The sequence below is a fragment of the Balaenoptera ricei genome, chromosome 1, assembly GCF_028023285.1.
Source record: "Balaenoptera ricei isolate mBalRic1 chromosome 1, mBalRic1.hap2, whole genome shotgun sequence".
In the NCBI taxonomy this organism is placed as follows: Eukaryota; Metazoa; Chordata; class Mammalia; order Artiodactyla; family Balaenopteridae; genus Balaenoptera; species Balaenoptera ricei.
In genome coordinates this window covers 161,393,841-161,416,994 of record NC_082639.1, presented here as the reverse complement: position 1 = coordinate 161,416,994, position 23,154 = coordinate 161,393,841, and the positions used below count along the sequence as shown (strand labels likewise).

General features: G+C 45.4%; 1 protein-coding gene across 2 annotated transcripts; it reads right to left on the bottom strand.

Moving 5' to 3' along the window:
- Nucleotides 1-3,322: 3,322 nt before the first annotated feature.
- On the bottom strand, nucleotides 3,323-13,418 carry IL19 (interleukin 19). 2 transcript variants are annotated; one of them, XM_059940630.1, is made up of 6 exons: nucleotides 13,390-13,418; nucleotides 9,515-9,661; nucleotides 9,300-9,365; nucleotides 6,775-6,927; nucleotides 5,787-5,861; nucleotides 3,323-3,466 (listed from the first exon to the last, which is right to left on the bottom strand). In XM_059940630.1, exons 2-6 carry the CDS (start codon nucleotides 9,656-9,658, stop codon nucleotides 3,356-3,358), a joined length of 549 nt encoding a protein of 182 aa, XP_059796613.1. In that variant the 5' UTR covers nucleotides 9,659-9,661; nucleotides 13,390-13,418; the 3' UTR covers nucleotides 3,323-3,355. The 2 variants fall into 2 exon arrangements, with proteins under 2 accessions (XP_059796613.1, XP_059796618.1); XM_059940635.1 differs by having other exon boundaries at nucleotides 5,787-5,858.
- Nucleotides 13,419-23,154: the final 9,736 nt, after the last annotated feature.

The following is a 23,154-nucleotide window of genomic DNA, read 5'->3' as shown; positions in this document are numbered from 1 at the left end:
CACGTATTCATGAAATGTGAATTTAACACTTACTTAGTGCCAGGCAGTGAAGAAACTGAACTATCCTCATGGAGCTTACATTCGAGTGGAGAAACAGATAATAATAAAACAGGATGCTGGGGAAGCAGGAAAGGGGTATAAGATGGGCTGAAGGTGGAAATGGGGGTCTTTTTTTTAAAATAAATTTATTTATTTTATTTATTTATTTTTGGCGGAGTTGGGTCTTCGTTGCTGCACGTGGGCTTTCTCTAGTTGCGTTGAGCGGGGGCTACTTTTCGTTGGTGCACGGCCTTCTCATTGCCGTGGCTTCTCTTGTTGTGGAGCACCGGCTCTAGGTGCACGGGCTTCAGTTGCTGTGGCGCACAGGCTCAGGAGTTGTGGTTCATGGGCTCTAGAGCGCAGGCTCAGTAGTTGTGGCCCACGGGCTTAGTTTCTCCGCGGCATGTGGGATCTTCCCGGACCAGGGATTGAACCCGTGTCCCTTGCATTGGCAGGCGGATTCTCAACCACTGCGCCACCAGGGAAGCCCTGGAAATGGGGTCTTAATGCTTAAATAGTATACCTTTTGAGTAAAGGTCTGAAGGAGATGGAGGTGCAAGCCGCGCAGGTGTCTGTGGGAAGCACACCTTGGGGAGTCACAGAAGATGAGAAATGCTCTAATGAAGCTGGTCCTGCCATCATCCATCCGGCTCAGGATGGACATCCAGCCAAGTCTCCTTGGGAAGGTTGAGTCCTCCGCAAACAACTTTGCTTCCTCTTAATAGTCTATTAATCCCATTCGTGCATAACATTGGAGTGTTTTTTTAATCCTACCTTAGCTTACGTGTGTATACACACAAACCACAAAGGCCCTAAGGTGAGGACATGACTGGTATGTTTGAGAAACACGAAGTAGGCCAGTGTGGTAGGGTGGTACTGAGCCTGGACAAAAAGTAGGGGACACAGTAAGAGGAAAGGGAGTTGGGAAGGCAGTGTGTGCAGATATGAGGGCTTCTTAGGCCATCGTAATGCTCCGGCTTTTAAATGATAACACAGGGGTCAGTATCCACATTACAGACAACTAAGGGTCAAAGAAATGTAGTGACCTGCCCCGGGCAAGTCATGGCAGACTTGGAACCAGACTGTGATTCCTGACTTGGCACTCTTTACACTACACGTGCAGCCTCCCACCCTACTGGGGCTAGCGGGGACTTCGCCTCACTTGTAGCTCACAGCAACACTTGCAGACTGGTGCTATTATCTCCATTTTACAGAAGAAGACATTGGGACTTAGAGACACTAAGTTATTCGCTCAAAGTCACATAGGATTGGAAACCAGGTCTGTCTGACTTCAGAGGTCCTGCTCTGTCCACTAAAGCATGTTCTGTGAAATCTCTTTCCCAGGTAGGAATAAAGAAAAGTTGCTTCAGCCAGCCAGTTACAGTATAGATAGTGACCCAGGATAGTACATGTAAAGCACTTATTTCAGCACCTGGCACATGCAGGTGCTCAATAAGTATCAGTTGTTACCGTCATTAACCATCTGAGGACTGTCCACCTGGAAATTAGTGTCCATTTTGGCCAGAACCCCTCTACCGAGAATTCCCCCTGCCTTGGGCTGCACTCATTCAGCTTTGTCACCATGACAGCCATCCCTTGGTCAGAAACACCCTCTCTCCAACCCCACATACATACCCATGCGGGATGAATTTAGGGTCAAAAAAGACATCTAGGTTGGGAGCAGCCAGAAAGGAATGACAGAGAGAAAGAGATGTAAGCAGTTTTTGGCAGGAAAAAGCTCTTTGCAGGAAAGAGCTGTCTTCTTTGTCTTGTCACCGACCTTAACCCAGGCACCCCAGTGCTCTACTCATCTCCTCCCTAGCACATCTTTCAAATCTTTTGATCACCCAGTACTTTGCCTAACTTGTTGATTCTTTCCATAGATCAAAGAAATAGAAATGAAGAATAGGGAGGGCTTCCCTGGTGGCACAGTGGTTGAGAATCTGCCTGCCAATGCAGGGGACACGGGTTCAAGCCCTGGTCTGGGAAGATCCCACATGCCGCAGAACAACTAGGCCCGTGAGCCACAATTACTGAGCCTGCGCATCTGGAGCCTGTGCTCCGCAACAAGAGAGGCCGCGATAGTGAGAGGCCCGCGCACCGCGATGAAGAGTGGCCCCCGCTTGCCGCAACTAGAGAAAGCCCTCGCACAGAAACGAAGACCCAGCACAGCCATAATTAATTAATTGATTAATTAATTAATCAATCAATTAATTTTTAAAAAAGAAATGAAGAGTAGGTAATCAACAGATGACCAGATCTCTTCCCCAGCTTCCCCTTCAGTAATCTTGTGAACAAGATAGCATCTAAAGAAAAATCAGGAGGAGTCGACGAACCTGCACACAGTAGGGGATGGCGGCGACTCTGACCCCCTAACTCAGTGATAAACTGAGATTACTTCCCTGTTTCCCTTTAAAAGCTTTCACGTCCGAGCAGAATCTTTGGAGGTGGTTTCTGGGGGATGCTGAGTCCATCTCCCCAGATTGCCAGCATTCTGATTGAAGGCACATTTCCTTTCTATCAACATTTGTGAGTATTGATTTTGTAGAGCAGTGGGACCCAATTCAATAACAGAGAGACAGAGAGAAAAGAGAGAAACATAGAGAAAGAGAGATCAGAAATGGAGTGATAGCAAGACGGAGTCATGATCAGAAGCCCTACGTTCATCCTCTTGATCATTATGTGGAGGACAGGGAGCTGGATGGAGTCCAGTTTGAAACCCTTGGCACTAACTCACTTTGGGACTCTGAGTAAATTTTTATCCCTCTCTAGGTCTCAGTTTCCCCATCTGTTTCTGTTCTTTAAGGCCCTTTTAATTCTAATAGTCACCATTCATGGTTCCTTCTCCCTGAATCAGAAGACACTTCCACTAATTGGTAAAGAACAGAGTTTATTCAAAAAATCAGTCAGTACAATATGCACTACAGGATACCACTTAGATCACATCACAGACACGGGATAGACAAGTTCACAATAAATTAGGGGGAAGCCCACCCTCTCCCTCCAGGATGGCCCGCAGGACCTTTCGACAGACATATTTCATATAAATATGACAGTAGACTGCTTGGATACTTTCAGGTGGAATCAGACAGCCTGGGCCCAGCCAGTGAGACTTGTAGCTACAGGGTAAGATGTGCTCAAACCTAGATTTTTCCCCTACAATACCTCAGCCCCAGAGAAAAGAATTCCAAATGGGCAGGAAGGTTTCCTCAAAAAGACCTAATCTGCATAAAAATGGAGGCTTCCCCATCTCCCTCCCCTTCAAAGTTGGCTGTCTCCCACTGGAAACCTCTCAGGGGCTGTTCATCCACCACACTTAGGTTTCTTGTCTTGAGGCAACAGAAGTTCCTTGATGATTCTTGTCAATCCAGGCTAGGAAGACATCAAGCTCTCCCAGAGACTTAATGGCAGCAGACCGGACCTCCAACTGAAACCATGGAAATCATCATAAGAACTTGCCTTTCTAGACCGTGTCATAGTTTTCAAATCACTTTCCCCATGTTCTGGTCCTCATGAGGTTTGCTTTTTATTCAACCATTATATCTGCAGGGCATACAGACCCCAAATTATTTTCCTAATAGGTGGCCTAAATTGCTTTCCACAAACAAGCAGTTAAATCATGTCAGCAACTTATAAACAAAATGAAAAGGTCTTCATTCTTTGCCTTCTGCTTTTCTTTTTCCTATATTTCCCAGAAAAAAACAACTTGCTTTTCTGGCAGTTCTGCTTACTTTCCTGTTCATATCAGTTTGCTTTAGTACTTCTGCTCTCCCAGAAAGCTGCAATCCCAGCGGTGCCCAGCAGTGGGGAGGGAGAAGGGTGTGCCTCCATTGGACAAATTAAAGCACTGAAGCCCCTGAGGATGTGTCCTACCCAATGTGCCACAGCCGGTTGGTAGAAGAGCTGAACTGGAACCCAAGTCTCCTGACTTATTCCAGCTCTTCCTCAGCAGAATAGAAGGAGATGGTAAGATCCAAAAGTATGTCCTGTGGAGCCAGAGGGCATGGGATCGAGCCCTACCTCCATCACTTAGTTGCAGTATAAACTTAGTTAAGTTACGTAACCTGTTTGTGCCTTGGTTTCCTAACTTATCAAATGCAGATAATGGCTCATAGCATTGTCGTGAGGAATAAGTGTGTTAATACATTTAGTGTGCTTAGAACAATACCTGGCTCATAGGAAGAACAATACGAGTTTCAGCCATTGTGATGTTAACCTATGGAGCCTCTCCACAAAGAAGCAGAGGTCTGAACAGACCCCCCAGCTCCTCGTTATTCAAAGCATTGTCATAATTTGGGAGTGTGGTTGAAACACAGACCTACCAGCCAGAACCTGCATTTTAACAGAATCTCTAAATGATACACGTAAGAAACACTGCTTCTAACTCCACCTCTACATGAGGTGTGCATTCAACATCTGCACCTACATGAGAAGCACTATTCTTCATCACCACACAGGATGCTGATGGCAGTTACTGGCCACAGTGACACCCAGCAGGTAGCATGTTTCATGTATAACAGCTTACAGTTCTCTGGAGATCTTTGCTCCCTCTGTTATCACCCCCATCTTAAACAGTATGTGCTTTCCCTCAAAACTTAACGCAGGTCTGATATGTGAGGGCATAAGAAAATGCTGGAAGGATGATAGGGAAGGGGAGCCCAGGAAACTAGCAGGTGAGGTAAGACCAACACACTCTTTGCAGACACAGAATTGGGCAGACCTGCAATAAATACTGTTGAGTAATCATTAATCATTAGAGAAATGCAAATCAAAACTACAATGAGATATCATCTCACACCAGTCAGAATGGCCATCATCAAAAAATCTACAAACAATAAATGCTGGAGAGGGTGTGGAGAAAAGGGAACCCTCTTGCACTGTTGGTGGGAAAGTAAATTGATACAGCCACTCTGGAGAACAGTATGGAGGTTCCTTAAAAAATTAAAAATAGAATTACCATATGACCCAGCAATCCCACTACTGGACATATTCCCTGAGAAAACCATAATTCAAAAAGAGACATGTACCAAAATGTTCATTGCAGCTCTATTTACAATAGCCAGAACATGGAAGCAACCTAAGTGTCCATCAACAGCTGAATGGATAAAGAAGATGTGGCACATATATACAATGGAATATATCACTCAGCCATAAAAAGAAATGAAACTGAGTTATTTGTAGTGAGGTGGATGGACCTAGAGTCTGTCATACAGAGTGAAGTAAGTCAGAAAGAGAAAAACAAATACCGTATGCTAACACATATATATGGAATCTAAGAAAAAAAAAATGGTCATGAAGAACGTAGGCGCAAGACGGGAATAAAGACACAGACCTACTAGAGAATGGACTTGAGGATATGGGGAGGGGGAAGGGTAAGCTGTGACAAAGTGAGAGAGTGGCATGGACATATATACACTACCAAACGTAAAATAGATAGCTAGTGGGAAGCAGCCGCATAGCACAGAGAGATCAGCTCTGTGCTTTGTGACCACCTAGAGGGGTGGGATAGGGAGGGTGGGAGGGAGGGAGATGCAAGAGGGAAGAGATATGGGAACATATGTATATGTATAACTGATTCACTTTATTATAAAGCAGAAACTAACACACCATTGTAAAGCAATTATACTCCAATAAAGATGTTTAATAAATACTGTTGAGTAAATGAATGAATTTGAATGGAGAGGAGGCTGCCCAATCAGGCTCCGACATCCCATTTCCATCTTCCCCATCCTCTTCCCTTGCCTTACTTGATCGTAGTTGTCGTGGATGATTCTGGTTGCATTGGTGGCCTCCTGACTGCAGTGACACAACCTCTGCTCCTGCTGTGATCAAGCGGAGACAGCACCCATCAGAAGACCTTTCCACCCTGGCTCGCTCTCACCGCCACCTCCCACATGAGGAGTAATAGTTCTCCTTCCTCCCAAGGTGAGAGTCAGGTGAGTAAACCCAGGTTGAGGCAGAAGGGGGCAGTAGGGTCTGCTTGTAGAGTCACCCTGCACTTACCCAGGGCTGGAAAGGCCTGGAGAGTAGGTTCCAAGTCTGTGTGTCACCACCCAGTACAGCGTTAGGTAGGCACTCAATGAATATGTTGGGCCAGTTAATTAAATAATTGGTTAAATGAATCTTAATGTAAGTGGGACAGGGGTCATGACCTCTTCTAACAATTTTAGAACCCAAGGCACAGAGAGGTGAAGTAACTTGCCACAGAGTTACACAGGAAATCTTTGTCAGAGATGGGGCCAGAACCCAGGTTTTCTCCTGGTCTAAGTTTTTGTTGGTTTGTGTGGGTTTGGTTTTATTTCTGAGGCTTGTTTTTAATAGATCACAATGAATGAATAGGTGATCCTTAGGAGAGGCTATACCAGGGAACCACCCAGAGGTTAATAGGTATGGAAGCCCCAAAGGGCCAGAGGCCAAGAAACTAGGGGTATGCCTGTGATAAGCCCGGAACCCTCAGCATGGCTCTCTCACAGGCCAGCCCTGGCATCACCTAAGAGATGCTTTGACATAAGTCGGTCACCACAGGAAGATTATCCATGAGGAAACTGGGTCTGATGAGGAGAAAGCCCTGGACAAGGAGGGACCACTGGAAGAGGCTCCTAACCGTTCTTCCCATGGGCGACAGGGCAGGGAATTTCCTTTGAGTCCAGGATCCATTTCGGAACACTGACTGGGGCCAGCATGTCCTGGGCTCTCCCTGGGGCAGACGGAAAGCAGATGCTGCTGGTGACTCACACATTGTTGCAGAGTCTTCTGCATGTAGAGGAAAGAGTTGGCGATGCTGCTGATTTTTCTCAAGATTTGGGGGCTCAGCTCCTGATGGTCCTTGAATACCCTGTCCACATAAAACGCCAGGAGGTTCTTGGTCACGCAGCACACATCTAAGGGCTACAGACACAAATTAGGGAAAGCCCCAGAGGCCCTCTTCTCTTACGATCTTAGAGACCAAAGCAGCCTGCTTGGGTAGGGGCAAGAAGGAGTGAGATAACTAAAAGTCATTTTTTTTAAATTCATATTGGTCTCAGAGGGTCCTCTTAACCACACCAAAGCTACTTATGACAAAGGCACCAAGGAGAGATTGCGGTTCTTACCCTCTTTTTACATGGCCAGGAGATATTCACAAGGGATGGAGCCCAGTCAGAGACTAGAATTCTCTCTACAGCATCTCCAACATGTCATCCCTGACTTCTGCTTAACCGCTTCCATCAGACACCTCCCTTTTGAAAGGACCAATGTCTGAGCAGCTTTCTTGAAAAGTACTTCCTTACATTGTGCTGAAGTCTGCCTCTCTGGAACATCTCCTAGCCACCAACATGTGTTTATTCGATGGCTATTGCATGTCAGGCCTATGCTGGGCACATATTCCTTCCAGTGTAATGACACTGTGTTTATCCTGGCCACCCTGCTCAGCTCTCCTCCAGTCTGTCCTTTTTAAACTTCAGGGATCACTTGGATGGAGCTGAGATGTGCAAGAATAGAAACTGACAGCTGCAGAAATGCACACATCTGGGCAAGTCCTCCTCGGGCTGAATGCAGCTCTCCCTAAGGGAAAGCTCCTGACTTCCCCAGGCACAGTTTAAAGCAGCTGGCCAGGCAGAGTTTCCTTCTAGCAGTTTGCACCCAGCCCTGAGAGCCAGCGCAGATTTATGGCTCAGTCTGAGAAGCGAAGTGGCTACAGCCAGTGGTGCATTTATCTTCATTAGCATTTAAAGCAGCAAAGCCTCCTTGGTCCGACAGGCAGATTTTCTGATGTGGAAACTCACCTTGCAACACAAAAACCCTCCTTTTCCTCTGCTCCTGCTAATTCCCTTAACCAACGGGGCAAAAAGCTGCAACCTTTGTTTTATCAAGGAGGGGGAGAGGGGGAGGGGAGAAATATGGCAAAGACCTGCATCCTCATTGACCCCTTTCCTTATGCCACATCAGCTACTTCTTGACCTTGAGAGGACAAAGAATCTGGAGACAGAGGCATGAGACTTGGGGGGGGGCGGGTGTCTATTCCTGGCTCAACCACTAACTAGTCATTCTTTCTCCCAAGATGTCAATTTGGTCACTTGAAAATGATGGTTTTGGAACAAATGGCCTTTTGGGTCCCTTCCAGCTATCATATCCTCTGAGTCTCTTATACCATTGGCTGGAATAGTATTTAGGAAGTGGCTCCATGTGTTTACCATAAATAAATCAGGCCTAATACTGCCTAGAAGAATTATCTCGTGCAGAGAAGCCCAAGGAAAAAGTAAGTCTTTGTGGATGTACCTTACACTCTGTCACATAAATGCCTGAAAGAACTGGATCTTTCTAGAATGCTTACAAAGACTGGAGGAGCTCACTTTTAAAGGCACTGCTCAGTGGCCCCTTCTGTAAAGTGAATTATCACCTCGTAAGCCAACTGTTTTGTAACACACACTCACCACCTCTCTCTGGACCAGTAGACTGATCCCCTCCCTGCTTTTGTGCCTCAAGCCGGCGGTTGTAAAGAACATCACCAGACTGTCTAAAAGACTTTGTGGTCACACAGTCTTTGGCTCAGAAACCTGCAGGGACTCCCGATGGCCGCACGGCGCAGCCAAAAAAGAAAAAAAAAGAAGGCCGAGGCTCGGCCAGTCAGTTTCCATTTTGGCCTGGCTTTCAAGGTTCTTGGTAAAACTTACTCCAACGTATTTGTCCACTTCATTCTCTTCCACTTGCCTTCATTTCCCTCACACCACGAGCCTGGTTGTCTCTTTTATTTTTTTTCCGCCGTGCCTCGCGGCTTGCAGTATCTTAGTTCCCTGACTAGGGATTGAGCCTGCGCTCTCGGCAGTGAAAGCTCAGAGTCCTAACCACTGGACCGCCAGGGAATTCCCCCTGGTTGCCTCTATGTCCCCTGACATGTATCCATTGATTTTACATACCCATTCTCCCCAAACCCTTCCATCTCTTTTAGCCACTAACCCCAAGCCTACTCAGCTTTTAGGTCACTGCTCATTTTCTCAGCTTCCCCATGAAACCTTCCAGAGTCAGCCTAAGCCCTAGACATCCTGTCCCACTTGAGCACGTGGCACCCCAATCACTCCCTGGGTGAACACCCTCCCATGGGGTTCAAGGTCGCTGAGACACGAGTGCGCCCTCACGCATCAGTTGACATGTGAGAAGCCGGAGCATAAGAGTTCACTGGAGGTTAGGAAAGAGAAGAACACAGGGTGAGGATTTCTCCTTCAGCCCTGCGCCACTTCACCATAAAAAGGGCAATAGAGGAACGAGCAGACACAGGCCAGTACCTTAATGCTGTGCAGGGTCTCCGATGTGGACAGGATGGTGACATTTTGGAAGGTGTCCTTAGCTTGCTGTGGAGGAAAACATAAGAACAGACACAAGCAGTGAGTACTCCACATTCTCCGGAGACACAAAGGTAATGAGAACTGACTATCCACGGTTAAGATGTAAAGTGAGGCACGCCCCCCTGCCCATACCTTCACCCCAAACCCGTACTCACAATGGCGTTTTTGATCCCTCGGAAACTCTCCTCTATACGGCGCATGTCCATGGAAATCACACATCTCCTGAGACCTCGGGCATGCGCTGAGCACAGAAAGACCATCGCACCCAGGAGGCAGAGAGAAACACACTGTGCCTGCATGTCCTACAGGAAGGGATGAAGTCAGCTTCCCAGCCAAGAGTGGAGAGCAAGGAAAGAGACCCCAACCGAGTTCCCCTTTGGACCTCGCAGGGCAGGCCAGATGGCAGCCGAGAAAACAGGACTCAGTACCTTAGCCTGTGGACCTCGGGGCATGTGTCTCCTTCTCTGGTTTTTTTTTAATCAATTGAATGAGCCCTTCCCTCTCCCCCCTGCCCCCGCTCCACCCCTAGAGAGGCTGATCCAGTGCTCTCCCAACTCCCAGGGAGTAAATTCGTGTGTAAATCACTCTCATGACTCAACAGGGCTCACTTTTCAACAGGGTGAGAAGCATTGTTTTTAATAAATTAAACAGGAAAAACAGGGTTGGTAATATGCCCTAGGAGTTAGGCAACTGATCTGAAAAACTATAAAAGCACATTTTGTTTTTTTTGTTTGTTTGTTTTAACATCTTTATTGGAATATAATTGCTTTACAGTGGTGTGTTAGTTTCTGCTTTATAACAAAGTGAATCAGTTATACATATACATATGTCCCCATATCTCTTCCCTCTTGCATCTCCCTCTCTCCCACCCTCCCTATCCCACCCCTCTAGGTGGTCACAAAGCACCGAGCTGATCTCCCTGTGCTGTGCGGCTGCTTCCCACTAGCTATCTATTTTACATTTGGTAGTGTATATATGTCCATGCCACTCTCTCACTTTGTCACAGCTTACACTTCCCCCTCCCCATATCCTCAAGTCCATTCTCTAGTAGGTCTGCATCTTTATTCCCATTCTGCCCCTAGGTTCTTCATGACCTTTTCTTTTTTTTTTTTTAGATTCCATATATATGTGTTAGCATACGGTATTTGTTTTTCTCTTTCTGACTTATTTCACTCTGTATGACAGACTCTAGGTCCATCCACCTCACTACAAATAACTGAATTTCGTTTCTTTTTATGGCTGAGTAATATTCCATTGTATATATGTGCCACATCTTCTTTATCCATTCATCTGTTGATGGACACTTAGGTTGCTTCCACATGTCCTGGCTATCGTAAATAGAGCTGCAAGCACGTTTTGTTTTTATGTTTGCCCCCAAAATAGGCAACACCCTTTTGTTATAAACCCCTACTGTGTATCTGCTTAAAATCATTCCTTTGAAGTCAGCTGTGAAGATGTCACCTTCTGGAGAAGATGGGAAATGGAGGTGCGGGGCATCTAATAACTAGCCACAGTGAAGAGAGAGACCCACAGATGGCAAGGTGGCGGCTTCCCCTCCATCACCCACTGAGCCAGCAGGCACCAGGGACAGGTTTGCAGCTCGCTAGCCTCTAGGCAGGGCCAGACCTGAGATGCCTGCTGCCTCTTCTAGTTCTCGCGCCCCTCCTGCCTTTCTCTCTGCCTCTTTGCATTGGACCGCTTTCAGTAGTGTCGTGTAACACACCTTGAGAAAAGTGCCCAAAGCATAACTGTACAGACTGTTGAGTTCTCCTTCTCTGACTTTCTCCAGCACTAGCACGTTTCACAAACAGAGCTGAGCGTTAAAGGTAAGTCAGAGGGCAACCCATGGGAATAGACCAGCCTCTGCCCAGCCTCCTCCACGTGCAGACTGAGCACTCATTCCCAGCCATGCGTGTGCTGCATAAGCGTAGTGGGTGCATCAGTGGAAGAGAGGGAGGCAGCGAGCATAGGAAGCCAGCTGAGGGGGCTGTGGACGCCCCCACTCCTAACTATAGTTACAGCTGCTCTAGGCACGCACGTGTGAGAGCATGAGCCACACCTGTCCCCGCTCCCCTCCCCCCACCCCGATCATCCTCGGGAGTCCCAGGCTCTTCTCCAGAAAGCTGAGGAACAGCAAATCCTGCTTAGAAAACCATTTTTCCTTCTCTCTCCTTAACTCAGCATCATTCCCAGTGAGGGACAGGTGTAGGTTGAGACCTCACTGTAGAGCAGGCATTATGTTAAAGAGCATGATTTCTCTTTTTCTAACCTCTTTCTGGAAAAACAGGAAAATAGACCCCATTGACAGGGGAGACTATAGAGTCCCCCAGAGCTCTATCCCCTCGAAAGGCAAATAGGGTGCTTCTAGAGAGCCAAGTGACTAAAAGGGGGCACAGTTTTTCTTCTGACAACTCTCAGAAGCAGTGGGGCATTGCCGGTTCATCCCCCGCTGGGAGCCTCAGAGGAGAAAGATGTGGAGGAAAAAGATGTCCCCCTTAGCTTGGTGAGGCGATTCCAGACATCTCGGCTGATTCAGGTAACAGTAGTAGCTAACGTTTATCATACATGCCACGTGCCTGGGGCTCCATGCCAAGTATTTTCCACAATTATCTTTATTTAATGCTCACAACCACCCTATGAGGTAGGTTCTGTTTCTATCCCCATTTTACCAAAGAGGGAACTGACACTTAGCAAGGTGGAGAAACCTGCCCAAGGGATATGACCAGCGAGTGGCGGAGCCAGGATGTGAAGGCAGGTGGCCCGTTCTCCTTACCACTGCACCACCCCACCTACAGCTCTGTTCCTCCTGGGATCTCAACTGGAGATCCAGCAGATTTCCTTACAGCAGACAAAAAGGAACACATTTCTGATCGGATCCCACTGAGCCAGTGGTGTTCCTTATGTTTAAAAAGATATTTAATACTGCAAAGGATTAAAAATACACATATTCTAAAGTGCCCAGCACAGTTCCTAGAACAAAAAGTTTATAGTAAATGCTAGATTCATTTCCCTTGAACCCTCCAACACTGTTGATGGGAATGTAAATTGGTGCAGCAGCTATAGAAAACAGTATGGAGGTTCCTCAAAAAACTAAAAATAGAGTTGCCATATGATCCAGCAATCCCACTCTTGGGCATATATCCAGACAAAACTATAATTCAAAAAGATACATGCACCCCTATGTTCATAGCCGCACTATTCACAATAGCCAAGACATGGAAGCAACCTAAACGTCCATCAACAGATGAATGGATAAAGAAGATGTGGTACATATATACAGTGGAATATTACTCAGCCATAAAAAAGAATGAAATTATGCCATTTGCAGTAACATGCTTTCACCTAGAGATTATCATACTTAGTGAAGTAAGTCAGAAAGAGAAAGACAAATACCATACGATATCACTTACATGTGGAATCTAAAATATGACACAATTCAACATATCCACGAAAGAGAAACAGACTCACAGACATAGAGAACTGACTTGTGGTTGCCAAGGGGGAAGGGGAGAGGGGAGGGTAGGACTGGGAGTTTGGGATTAGCAAATGCAAACTTATATATAGGATGGATAAACAAGTCCCTACTGTATAGCACAGGCAACTATATTCAATATACTGTGATAAATCATAATGGAAAAGCATATGAAAAAGAATATGTATATGTATAACTGAATCACTTTGCTGTACAGCAGAAATTAACACAACATTGTAAATCAACTATACTTCAATAAAATTTAAAAAATAAAATAAAATAAAAAATAAAATCATCATATTTTTTAAAAAAATAGATTCCTTCCCCTTCCCTTTCTTCCTTCCTCCTTTCCCACTCTCCCTGTTTCTTATTGAGAATAAGGTACTGGAAAGTTCAGCCTCTCTACAGAATACCCCTCCCCATTCTACAAAATGCCCAGCACTTGGGATATCATAGGCCATCCACAGTGACAGCAGGTCACCTCTCTGCAGCTGTAAAGGACGAGGGCTGGGATGGTTGATGAACAAATCCTCTGAGGAAGGACGACACGAGCCTCACCTCTCACGGGGGTGCTCCTGGGCTTCTCCTGTGTCTTCACTCTTCGTGTTCCTTGCCACTTGTAAAGGGCTGGTCACTTTTATGCAGGTGGATACAAGGAAATGCTGTCAAGGTTTACTGGGTGTGTCCATGTGGAGGGAGATTGCTTTTCCCCTCATTTCCTTAGCATCGCATTTCCCCAATTGATTTCTTTTTCTTTTCAGATACAGCTGATTAATGATTATTAAGAAATGCCTCTTTCTTCTCTGTCTTGACATGCAGCTTCTAGCAAAAATAAACTCCCCATCTCTATGCAAATGAGAATTTCTTGCAATCCTGTGTCCATACAGAAAAACCCAAGTAGGTCACTTTCCTCAGAGCTGTGGCATGTCACCAATCGTACCCTGCAGGCAAAGTCAGGAAAGCACTCTTCTGACAGCCGTGCCCTGCTGCAGCCAGCCCTGAGACTCTGTGGGTGCCCCAGCTCCTGCACGCTCCATCTGCCTGAGCTACTCAGCACCTAACATGTGCCAGGCAATAGCTTAAATGCTTTACATGCATTATTTTGTTTAACTTCATAGGGAAGGTTTTTTTTTTTTTCGTTCTCAGAAATGCAAGGATTTCTTTGGACATCATCTCTTTCCTCTCCATCTTGTCCCTTGGACAGCCCTTTCATTCTCAATTAATGCAGAGAGAGAAAATGAGACTGGGAGTCAGAGAGGCTTAGCACTCCGTGGCAGAGCCAGGAACAGAGCCTGGAATGCTTGCTCTTGAGCTAGAAGACTCTCTATCTAAATTACTTTTTTACACAATCTCTACACCCCCATGTTCTTCAAGAATCAAGGTTTGGAGAGATGGTGATGAAAAGACAGGGTTTAAAAAGTTTCCTCTCCAAACACAAATTCCCAAAACAGAGTTTGTTTTTACCAAACAAAACAACTTGTGGATGGGGTGCAATTACAAGAGACCCCATGGGCCCTTTGGACAACGGGTTGGAACAAATCTACCCTGCAGCCATACTGGCAAGACAGAGTGGTAGGCAGGGCACTAGCAGGGAAGGAAGAGGGACGGAGAGGACTGAGAACTTTTTATGGGCATAGATGCAATGGAAGGGAGCCACAGGGGCTGGAAACCTTGTTGTTCAGCATCTTGGACATAATGAAATAGTACATGTTGAGGGAAAATAGATTGTAGTGGTCACAGCGTAGCTCTGGATTTAAACCCAGGCTCTCCCTCTTCTCTGTGAGACACTAGACAAGCTACTCAAGACCTTTCTGAGGCTCCATAAAATAGATGAAAATAAACCATGAGGATTTGAATGATCTAATGGACTTGACCCATAGTAAGTACTCTGTAAATATTATTTATTCTGATGCTGTATGCCAGACAGCTGGAAAGAGAGAAGACACCTTTTTAGGACTTAATAAGTGTCTCTTTCCTCCTTCTGGGGAGGAGAGAATGAGCTACTCTTGAGTCCAGAGATCTCTGCCCCCCCACCCCTGCTTCCCCGGGGAGGGAGATGGGCGGTGGGGGGCAGACGCTGTTTTTCTCAGCACTGCCTGAGCTGCCTGGCTCATAGCTCACAGATGGTGGCCCCATACGTGAGAGGACTGCAAAACTGTGCTGACTCACAGCCTGTATTCATCAGCTTGCACTCAAATGGTGTGTTCTGACCCAACTTTCATCTCAGGACAAAGATGTCACATCAGGAAGCTTGCAGAGAAAGGAAAAATACGTTAATGTGCTTATAGCTCCCCTCCAGCATACACTGTATCACAGTGACTGGGACTGTACCTCTGGAGTCAGCCAAGCGTAGGCTGACTGCCTCTGCTCCCAACAGCTGTCAGAGCGAAGGCAAGCCAGCTAATCTCTGTGCCTCTGCTTATTCATCGGCAAAATGGTGCTAACGGTGCCTAACGAATACTCACCATGTAGGCATGGTGTGTAGATTAAATGATTAAATGTACGTTTTCAGCACAGTGGCTGGCACATAATAAGAGATTAGAAAATAATAAGTTTTTTATTAATGTTACAGCCCCCCTTTAAGTCCCTAAATTGGGAGGAAGGAGAGACAATAAGAAATGATTTCTCTCCATCCTAAGCCTTGCTACTAACATCTAATATAAAAAGATAAGCATATGGATTGAGATGGAATGGCGTTCCTCCCAGGATTGCAATCAAACGGTGTATTTGATCCATAGATGTGGGTTATGCCTAGCCTTAGAACTGGGTCTTCTAGAGTCAGCTGACCCACCATTGGGATACCAGAGCTCAAGTTCCCATTTGATAAATGAGAATACAGAGAGATTGAAGGAAAACCAGAGAGCCAGGATGGAGATGCTCTGAGTTTGATGGGTGCCGGACACAGCTCTCTCACACTTTCCAATCCCCTATCCCCACTCACAATCCACTGCACCTCCATGAACCATTCACGATGCTGCCAAGGCAATTTCTTCTCCATAGGGGTGGAGCTTGCCACTCCTAAGTGCTAAGTCCTGGAGCTCAGACAAAAAGTGAGCCAGGCATTGTGCAACTCCAGAGGGCACCATGCCCATTGCCTTTTATGGGAATGAGGCTCCATGGAGCTGAGCAAAGTGCAGCCCTACTGAGTGACCTGGAGGAAATGGATTAGGTTTATATGCATAATTTCAGTTAGATCTGAGGAAGAACCTATAGTTGTGAGGACTATATGACACTGGAAAATATGCTAGAGAAAGAATTTGTAAAAGAAAGAAATACTGATACTGATGGATGGATATTTCATTTGGGAAGTAAATGGGACTTAAAAGCAGAAAGAATATAAATGTTATTCAGTTTTTTGTCTTTTTATTTTTTATTATTTTTTAATTGGAGTATAGTTGATTTACAATGTTGTGTTAGTTTCAAGTGTATAGCACAGTGGTTCAGTTATACATGCAGACATATATATATTCTTTGTCAGATTCTTTTCCCTTATAGGTTATCACAAAATATTGAGCATAGTATAGAAAACAAACTTATGGTTATCAAAGGGGAAAAGGGGGAGGGATAAATTAGGAGTTTGGGATTAACATATACACACTACTGTATATAAAGTATCAATAGATAACCAACAAGGACCTACTGTGTAGCACAGGGAAATATAGCTGGGAATATAAATGTTTAAATGTCTTGGTAAATATATCTGGATTGTAATAATATGTTTTGACTTGTATATAAGTTTTACAATAAAGCAAAAAAAAGAGATAAATTTCCCAGTTCTGGCTGTTCCCATTGAGAGTTGCTCTGTAAATAGTTGTAATTTTGGTGTGCCCGTGGGAAAAGGTGAACGCAGCGTCTTCCTACTCCACCTTCTTGGCCAGTCCCCCCGGGGACTTTAAACATGAAATGTTTCTCCTCTATTTGGGGTTTAGAAATGAGAGTCAGAAAAGACAGCAGAGAGCACCGGTTCAACGTTCCCATTAAAGCCGTGAACAAACGGAGACGTGAACCAGCCCTCCCATCACCCAGCAAAGACACGGCATACTGTTCTCAAATCTCCACGTCCTGACTTCCAGCTCAGTGCCCTTTCTAACCCCACTCTGCCTTCCCATTTCAGGGCTAGGTGGAGTGGAACAGAACATAAAGCTGTGGGGAACATCAAGCCTGTTTAGCAGAGGGAGGTGATGTAACTCCCCCAAGCCAAGCTGTTCTGACTTGCCTTCACCCAGGAAGTTAATGACCTGAAGAAATTCACGCTGGCTGCCCCTGTGCTGGTGGGGAGGGAAGGACAAACTTGCCTTGGGCACCTGTGCTACATCAACCTGGCCTTTCCTTCTCCGTTTTCACTCCCAGGGCTCTAAGTCACAGCCTGGTGACCTAGAGCCTCAGATCCTGTTTGACACCTTACGTCAATGGGTTCTATGGCTCAAATGCCATGAAACAGCCCCTGTGGAGACTGGCGAGGAAGAGCCAGGGCTGGGTAATGGAAAGAGTCTAAGCACTGCCTCCCTATTCCTCTCCTGGATCACTGACCTGGTCTCATTCTCGACAACCCACCCTCTCCCAGGTGAAAATGAAAACCTAATCTTAGTGTTCTCTAGCCTAAAACTCCCAACATGGTCCCAGGGGCTTCCAGGGTAAAGGAAGCTGCTCCCTGTGGCACTCCAGACCCATCACAACCTGGACCTTGACCACATCTCCAACCTCACCCCTCTTGATGAGCCCCGTACCTGACTACCTCTTCTCACCTAGGAAGCACTCCCTTTGCTCTTCTGCCTTGCAAACGCCTACCCAGCTTGTAAGACTTGGCCCAGTGTGACTTTCTCGTGAAGTCTTTCCCCTCTTCCTTTCCCACTTCCCCCTCCCCTCCACCTTCCTACCCCCACCCTGGTTGAATTTACTCCTGTTTCTTTCATATTACCGCTGAATGGATACCAGATGCCCAGTTAACTTTGAATTTCAGATAAACACATTTTAGTGCTTATCCATTTGAAATTCAAAGTTAACTGGGCATCCTGTATTTTCATTTGTTAAATCTGGCAACTCTCCACCGGACCCTCTACAGAGTTCAGCCCCAGCCATGGCCAGACACAGCTTGTATGGGGCCTGTAGCTCATGGGTGGCTCTTTAAGAGAAGGAATTTTAAAACAGAATTTCGAAATTAGGGACAAAAGTGAATAATTAAGAGATATGGGGACATATGTATCTGTATAGCTGATTCACTTTGTTAAAAAGCAGAAACTAACACACCATTGTAAAGCAATTATACTCCAATACAGATGTTAAAAAAATAAAAAAATTAAAAACTGAATAATTATTTAGAATCAGAAATAAATCATGGAAAATTACAAATCTTATAAAGCTGACAAATACCAAAAACACCACAAAATCCGGAAAGATAGCCCAACACTTTTAGAAATCTGACACCTCTTTGTCTGCTTCTTCTATCGCAATGATTTTTAACTGTTATTTTCTATAAAGAGGATTTTTAAAAAGTTAGTCTTTCCTTAAGTATGGTTGTTCAAAAGTGGGTTTTTGTCACTGATAGTTGGCATGCATGAAAGATGCTATAGGTTGGTGCCCTACAAACACAGAAATTCTGATAAATTCTGCTTCACCAGATTCCCATCAGAAAAGAAAAAAGTATGTGATTCATTTCTAATCATATATATTGCATTATTGAGTAAATGTTTCCATTTTTACTAGATTTTAATGAAAACCAGATCTTTGGCTTACAGCCTTAGATGTCTGGTGCCTGGAAGAATTTTCAACACACTTTCTTCTGGATCCATGCTTCTCTTCCAATATCCACACACTTCCAGTAGTAAAAGTCAGTACAGTGGGTGGAAGGAATATTCCTGGATGCGATTCTTACACCAGGCTGGGTAACAATATCTTAACCACACACAGATGTGATTACAGGACATATAAATACAACTCTCTAAGGGCCAAACACATCTCCAAGTCAACTGCTCCCGACTCAGATCCCCTAGATATTGTGGCCTCTCCAGTGTCACCTGAGGGGAGGCCAGAGTAGAAAAGAACACTGATCTTAACTGATTAAGGCGAATATACCTTCTTTTTGTGAATTTTACAAGAACATATGATGTGTGAACACATAAACTTCCTTAGCTAGACAGTACATCCCCTTGACCACAGACCCTAGGACAGTATATTGCATTTATTTGTATTTTCTAATTTAATGTTATTTTTAATTGAAAATTTCCAGGTATGTGACTTTAGAAGGCATGTATATGATGCAAACCTGCAGGCTGTTGCCCAGTCCGCCCTGCCCGCCATTCCTATGACCTGTAGGCAACAGCTTTCAACCTTCAGCTTCCCCTTTTGTTATTTAGCTTCATAATTCTAGAGAACACGCAGTTACTGCCACTTCTGAACTCTTCGTTTTAGAAATGAGCTATTGGCTTACTACAACAGAAGATAAAGATTTAGTTTCTTTATAATACCGTACACAAACATGTTCAGTTCCCTTCCCCATCCTGCCAACATAAACATATCATCAGAGCTCCTCTTCCAAGGCAACACATCACTCAATCCAAGTCCACCGAGGGCGGCCAAAGCCGTTGGGAAAAGGCAAAGTCCTGCTCCCTTGTCCTGTGCCTCAACTCGCTCCAGGGAGAATCAGAGGAATGCTATCGGGGCCAAACGTTTCACGTGTCTTTATCATTCTATTATCTGGTGTTACTCATTGTCACAAACTCAAAATTCATAGGCTGAAGGAACAAGGCTGACAGCAATAGCTAACAAGTCGTGAGCACATTGATCAGCCCTGGCACTGTATTAAGCACTTACATGCATTGTCTCTTTTACTCTTCACACCTGCTCCATGAGGTAGGTAATATTTTTGTGTGTGTTGTTTCAGAGAAGGGGGCTAAGACTTAGGTGCTATGAAGAACCTTGCCTGGGGGTACCCAGGGAGTAAGCAGCAGAGCTGGATGTAATCTAGGCAACCCGACTCTAGCACCTTCATCCTTAACCACTTCAATCTACCAGACAGGAAGGAGCTGGTCCAGCCTTCTCACTTACAGAGGAGGAAAGGGCTGAGGCTCAGAGAGAAGATGTGTCTTGCCCAAAGCCGAGTAGTCATGGAGTAGGGACCGGAACCCACATCCCCAAACTCTCAGTCCAGTTCTCTTTTCATTCATATGCCCTTTGTTGCCTCTTCTGATTTCAAGCCTTCCTCCTACAGAAATAGAGACACCTCTTCTCTCGAAGCTAAGGAAAAGCAGAGCAACAAATGGTATAGAGTCTCGCTTGAGAGCGCCCTTCCCAACCAACAAATCCAGGCATGTCAGCAGAAACCGTAATTCTGTGGAAACTGGATGTTGTTTTCCCCTTACTGGTAAAATGATCTATGTCAGTTGAAAAGAGCTGCTCCCTTGGGCACTGGGAGCCAAGGAGTTCCTGAGGAGAGCTTCACCTCAGGACACCTGGGAGGAGGAGGGCGTTGGGCTGGAGGCTGTTGGTTTGCTGCACAGGTATATTAAGTGGGCAGCAGAAAGAAGGCTAATGGATCTGAAATACTTGTGGCGTCAGAGCAGGTCGGGCAGGAGAACCGCATCTTGCTTTCACATTGTTTCCTGGAGGAAACCCCAACCAGCAGAACTCTGCCATGGTATCATCCTAGCTCTTAGGATTCTGTCCATTCAGAAAGCCAGAGGCTTTGTTTACATTTCCTTTCCTAGAGGATTTTCTCCCCTAGTTTGGCTAAACCTCCATCATATTTCAGATACAGATTCATTCAATCTGGCATGCTGAGTGGGAGCCAGCTGTGGCTTCTCTCAGAAGTAAGCTAGGATTTTCAGCTTAAGGCCCAAACTTAAAGCAAGACGCAATTCCTCCAGGAATTTCTCTCACCATCCTCCCTGCACTCTTTCCCCTTGGTCTCCCCTTAGCACCTGGGGATTTATGTGCTCTGGTCACTTTCACATTAGGTTGGTTGAGCCATCCTGAAATCTCTCTCCCAAAAGACTTGAAACTTCAGAAGGACTGAGACGGTATCTCCCCATCAGAGAGTGTGTTCAAGTTAGCGACCAGATGGCCCTTTTTAATTTGAGAAACTGAGGTCAAGTTCTTGCTTGGATATAAACTCCATGATGGCAGTGATCTTCTCTGTCTTGTTTACTAGTTTACCTCCAAAATGTAGCATGTAGTAGGCACTCCATAAACGTTTCTTAAATGAATGAATGAGTGAATGAGAGGGAATGGGACCTCCCAAAGACAGAGACATTTGCATGGTTCTTTGGTGTTTCCCCACACCCACCCGCATGGGGTTTTGGTAAGTTCAACATGAACAGCTTGCCTGCTAGACTGGGAGCCTGGTGGGAAGGGGCCTGTGGATTCGTACCACAGAAACACTATTTTTCTGGGTCCCTTAAGTGAAGCGCTTCCATAAAAAAATCAGAGAAGCCAGGCCCAAAGTGTTTGCATGCTTCTCTCTCAGCGTCCAAAACAACCAGACCCCAGGAAGGATTGGAGGCAGGCAACCCTGGCTATTGAAGAGTTGAACTATGTAGGCCTTTTTTCTTTCGGTGTGTGCATCTATGCTGAGAAATTAAATAAAATGTGGTAACAGAAGAAAAAATTCTGGACATGACATTTTATAGACAGTGAAGAATTTCCAAATAGAAAGAGAGAAAAAATTCAATTTCACCAGCTGTGTCAAAGTAAAATTAATCATTTTTGCCTTGTGCACTTGAAACACAGTAACACTTAAGCACATTTTAAGTACCAGAATAACTTGCCATCCTTAAAGCTTTTCTTGGAACAAAGTCAATCTTTAAACACAGAAAAAAGTTAATCATGCACAAACTATAGATCCAAGATGTCTAATTCATTCCTTTGAGAAACTGGTGAAATATATGAGATGTCCCCTGCCAAGATACACATACACACAAACTTTTCCTCTGATGCCCATCTACAGACCTTCAGGAGTCCGTGAACTCTAAATTTAAAACCTTAAAAGACTTGGATTTGGGTCTAGTTTTGACACTTGCTGGCTGTGTAACTTTGGACAGGACAACCTCTCTGTACCTCAGTTTCCTCATCTGGAGAAATGGGGGTGATACTTTCTGCCCTGCCTACCTGCATTAAAAATCATATGCTGTATGCATGTGTGAGGGATGATGAGCACACAGGGAGGGACGCCCATCTAGAAAGGAAGAAGTGCCTTTTCTCTCTACCTATTTACCTAAGAGCAGGTTACAATCTGCTCAGTGATGGAAGTCACAGAAAGAGAAACTGATCTGATGCTAGAAGGGAGCTGCCCACCCAGTCTTTCTCTTGGGTTTGTTCATGATAGTCTTGCCTGTAGAAGGATCTTCCCATGGCTGGGGGCTGGGGCCATTTCTTCCTTAGGAAGAAGCAGGGGAGAATAACTTCGGGCTCTTCTTAGCTCTACAGCCTCCACCGCGCTTGGCAAAGCCAATGTTGCTGACTTATGGGATGAGCCCTGGACTTAGGGTGACCAACCATCCCAGTTTGCCTGGGACAGAGGAGTTGCCTGGGACACAGGACCTTCAGTCTTAAAGACAGAAAATCCTGGGCAAACCGAGACAAGTTGGTTACCACGAGTTGGACTGAGAAAGAAGAGCTGGATCTGAGCTCTGGTTCTGCCGCTTACTAGCCTTGTGACGTTGGGTAAGATCTGGCTGTCTCTGAACAGCCTCAGTTTTCTCATCGGTAACATGGGGCAAATGAGGACTGACAATATGATATATAGGACAGGAAACTCAGTAAGTGCTTTTTAATCTGAAAATGCAAGCAACAGGAACATAACTCACTATGCTTTCCTCTTCTCCATCAATAATCCTCCCATTCACAAATAGCATCTGTCCATCATTCCATGCTCTCCAAAGCATTTCCACATTCAGTATCGCTTTGTACTCAAAACTCCGTGTAAGTAGAGAGATGTCCTCATCTCCTTTTTGCAGATGGGGACCCTGAGGCTCAGTGACTAGAGGATCACGCAACCAGGTAGAGTTGGAAATCCAACCTAAGCACCTTGGCTCTTAGTCCAGGCCTCTTTCTTCAAGACCACTTTCCTCCCCTCCTCCATGGAGCAGCTGCTAGCCCTTTCCCCAACCTGGGGGCCCCAGGCCTCTGGAGACAAATACTCCGTTGATATTAAGAGGCAGTGCCAGGGTGAGCCCCGGGAAGACATTTCACCCCTCACCACACACACTCATGATCACTTCTTGGCACCACAAGACTTCAGGACTGAGAATGTTCTTTCCCTCTGAAAACATGGAAATCCTATTAGAGCTCAAACTTGCTTCAGTCGTATCCTTCTCAAGAAAAGAAAAG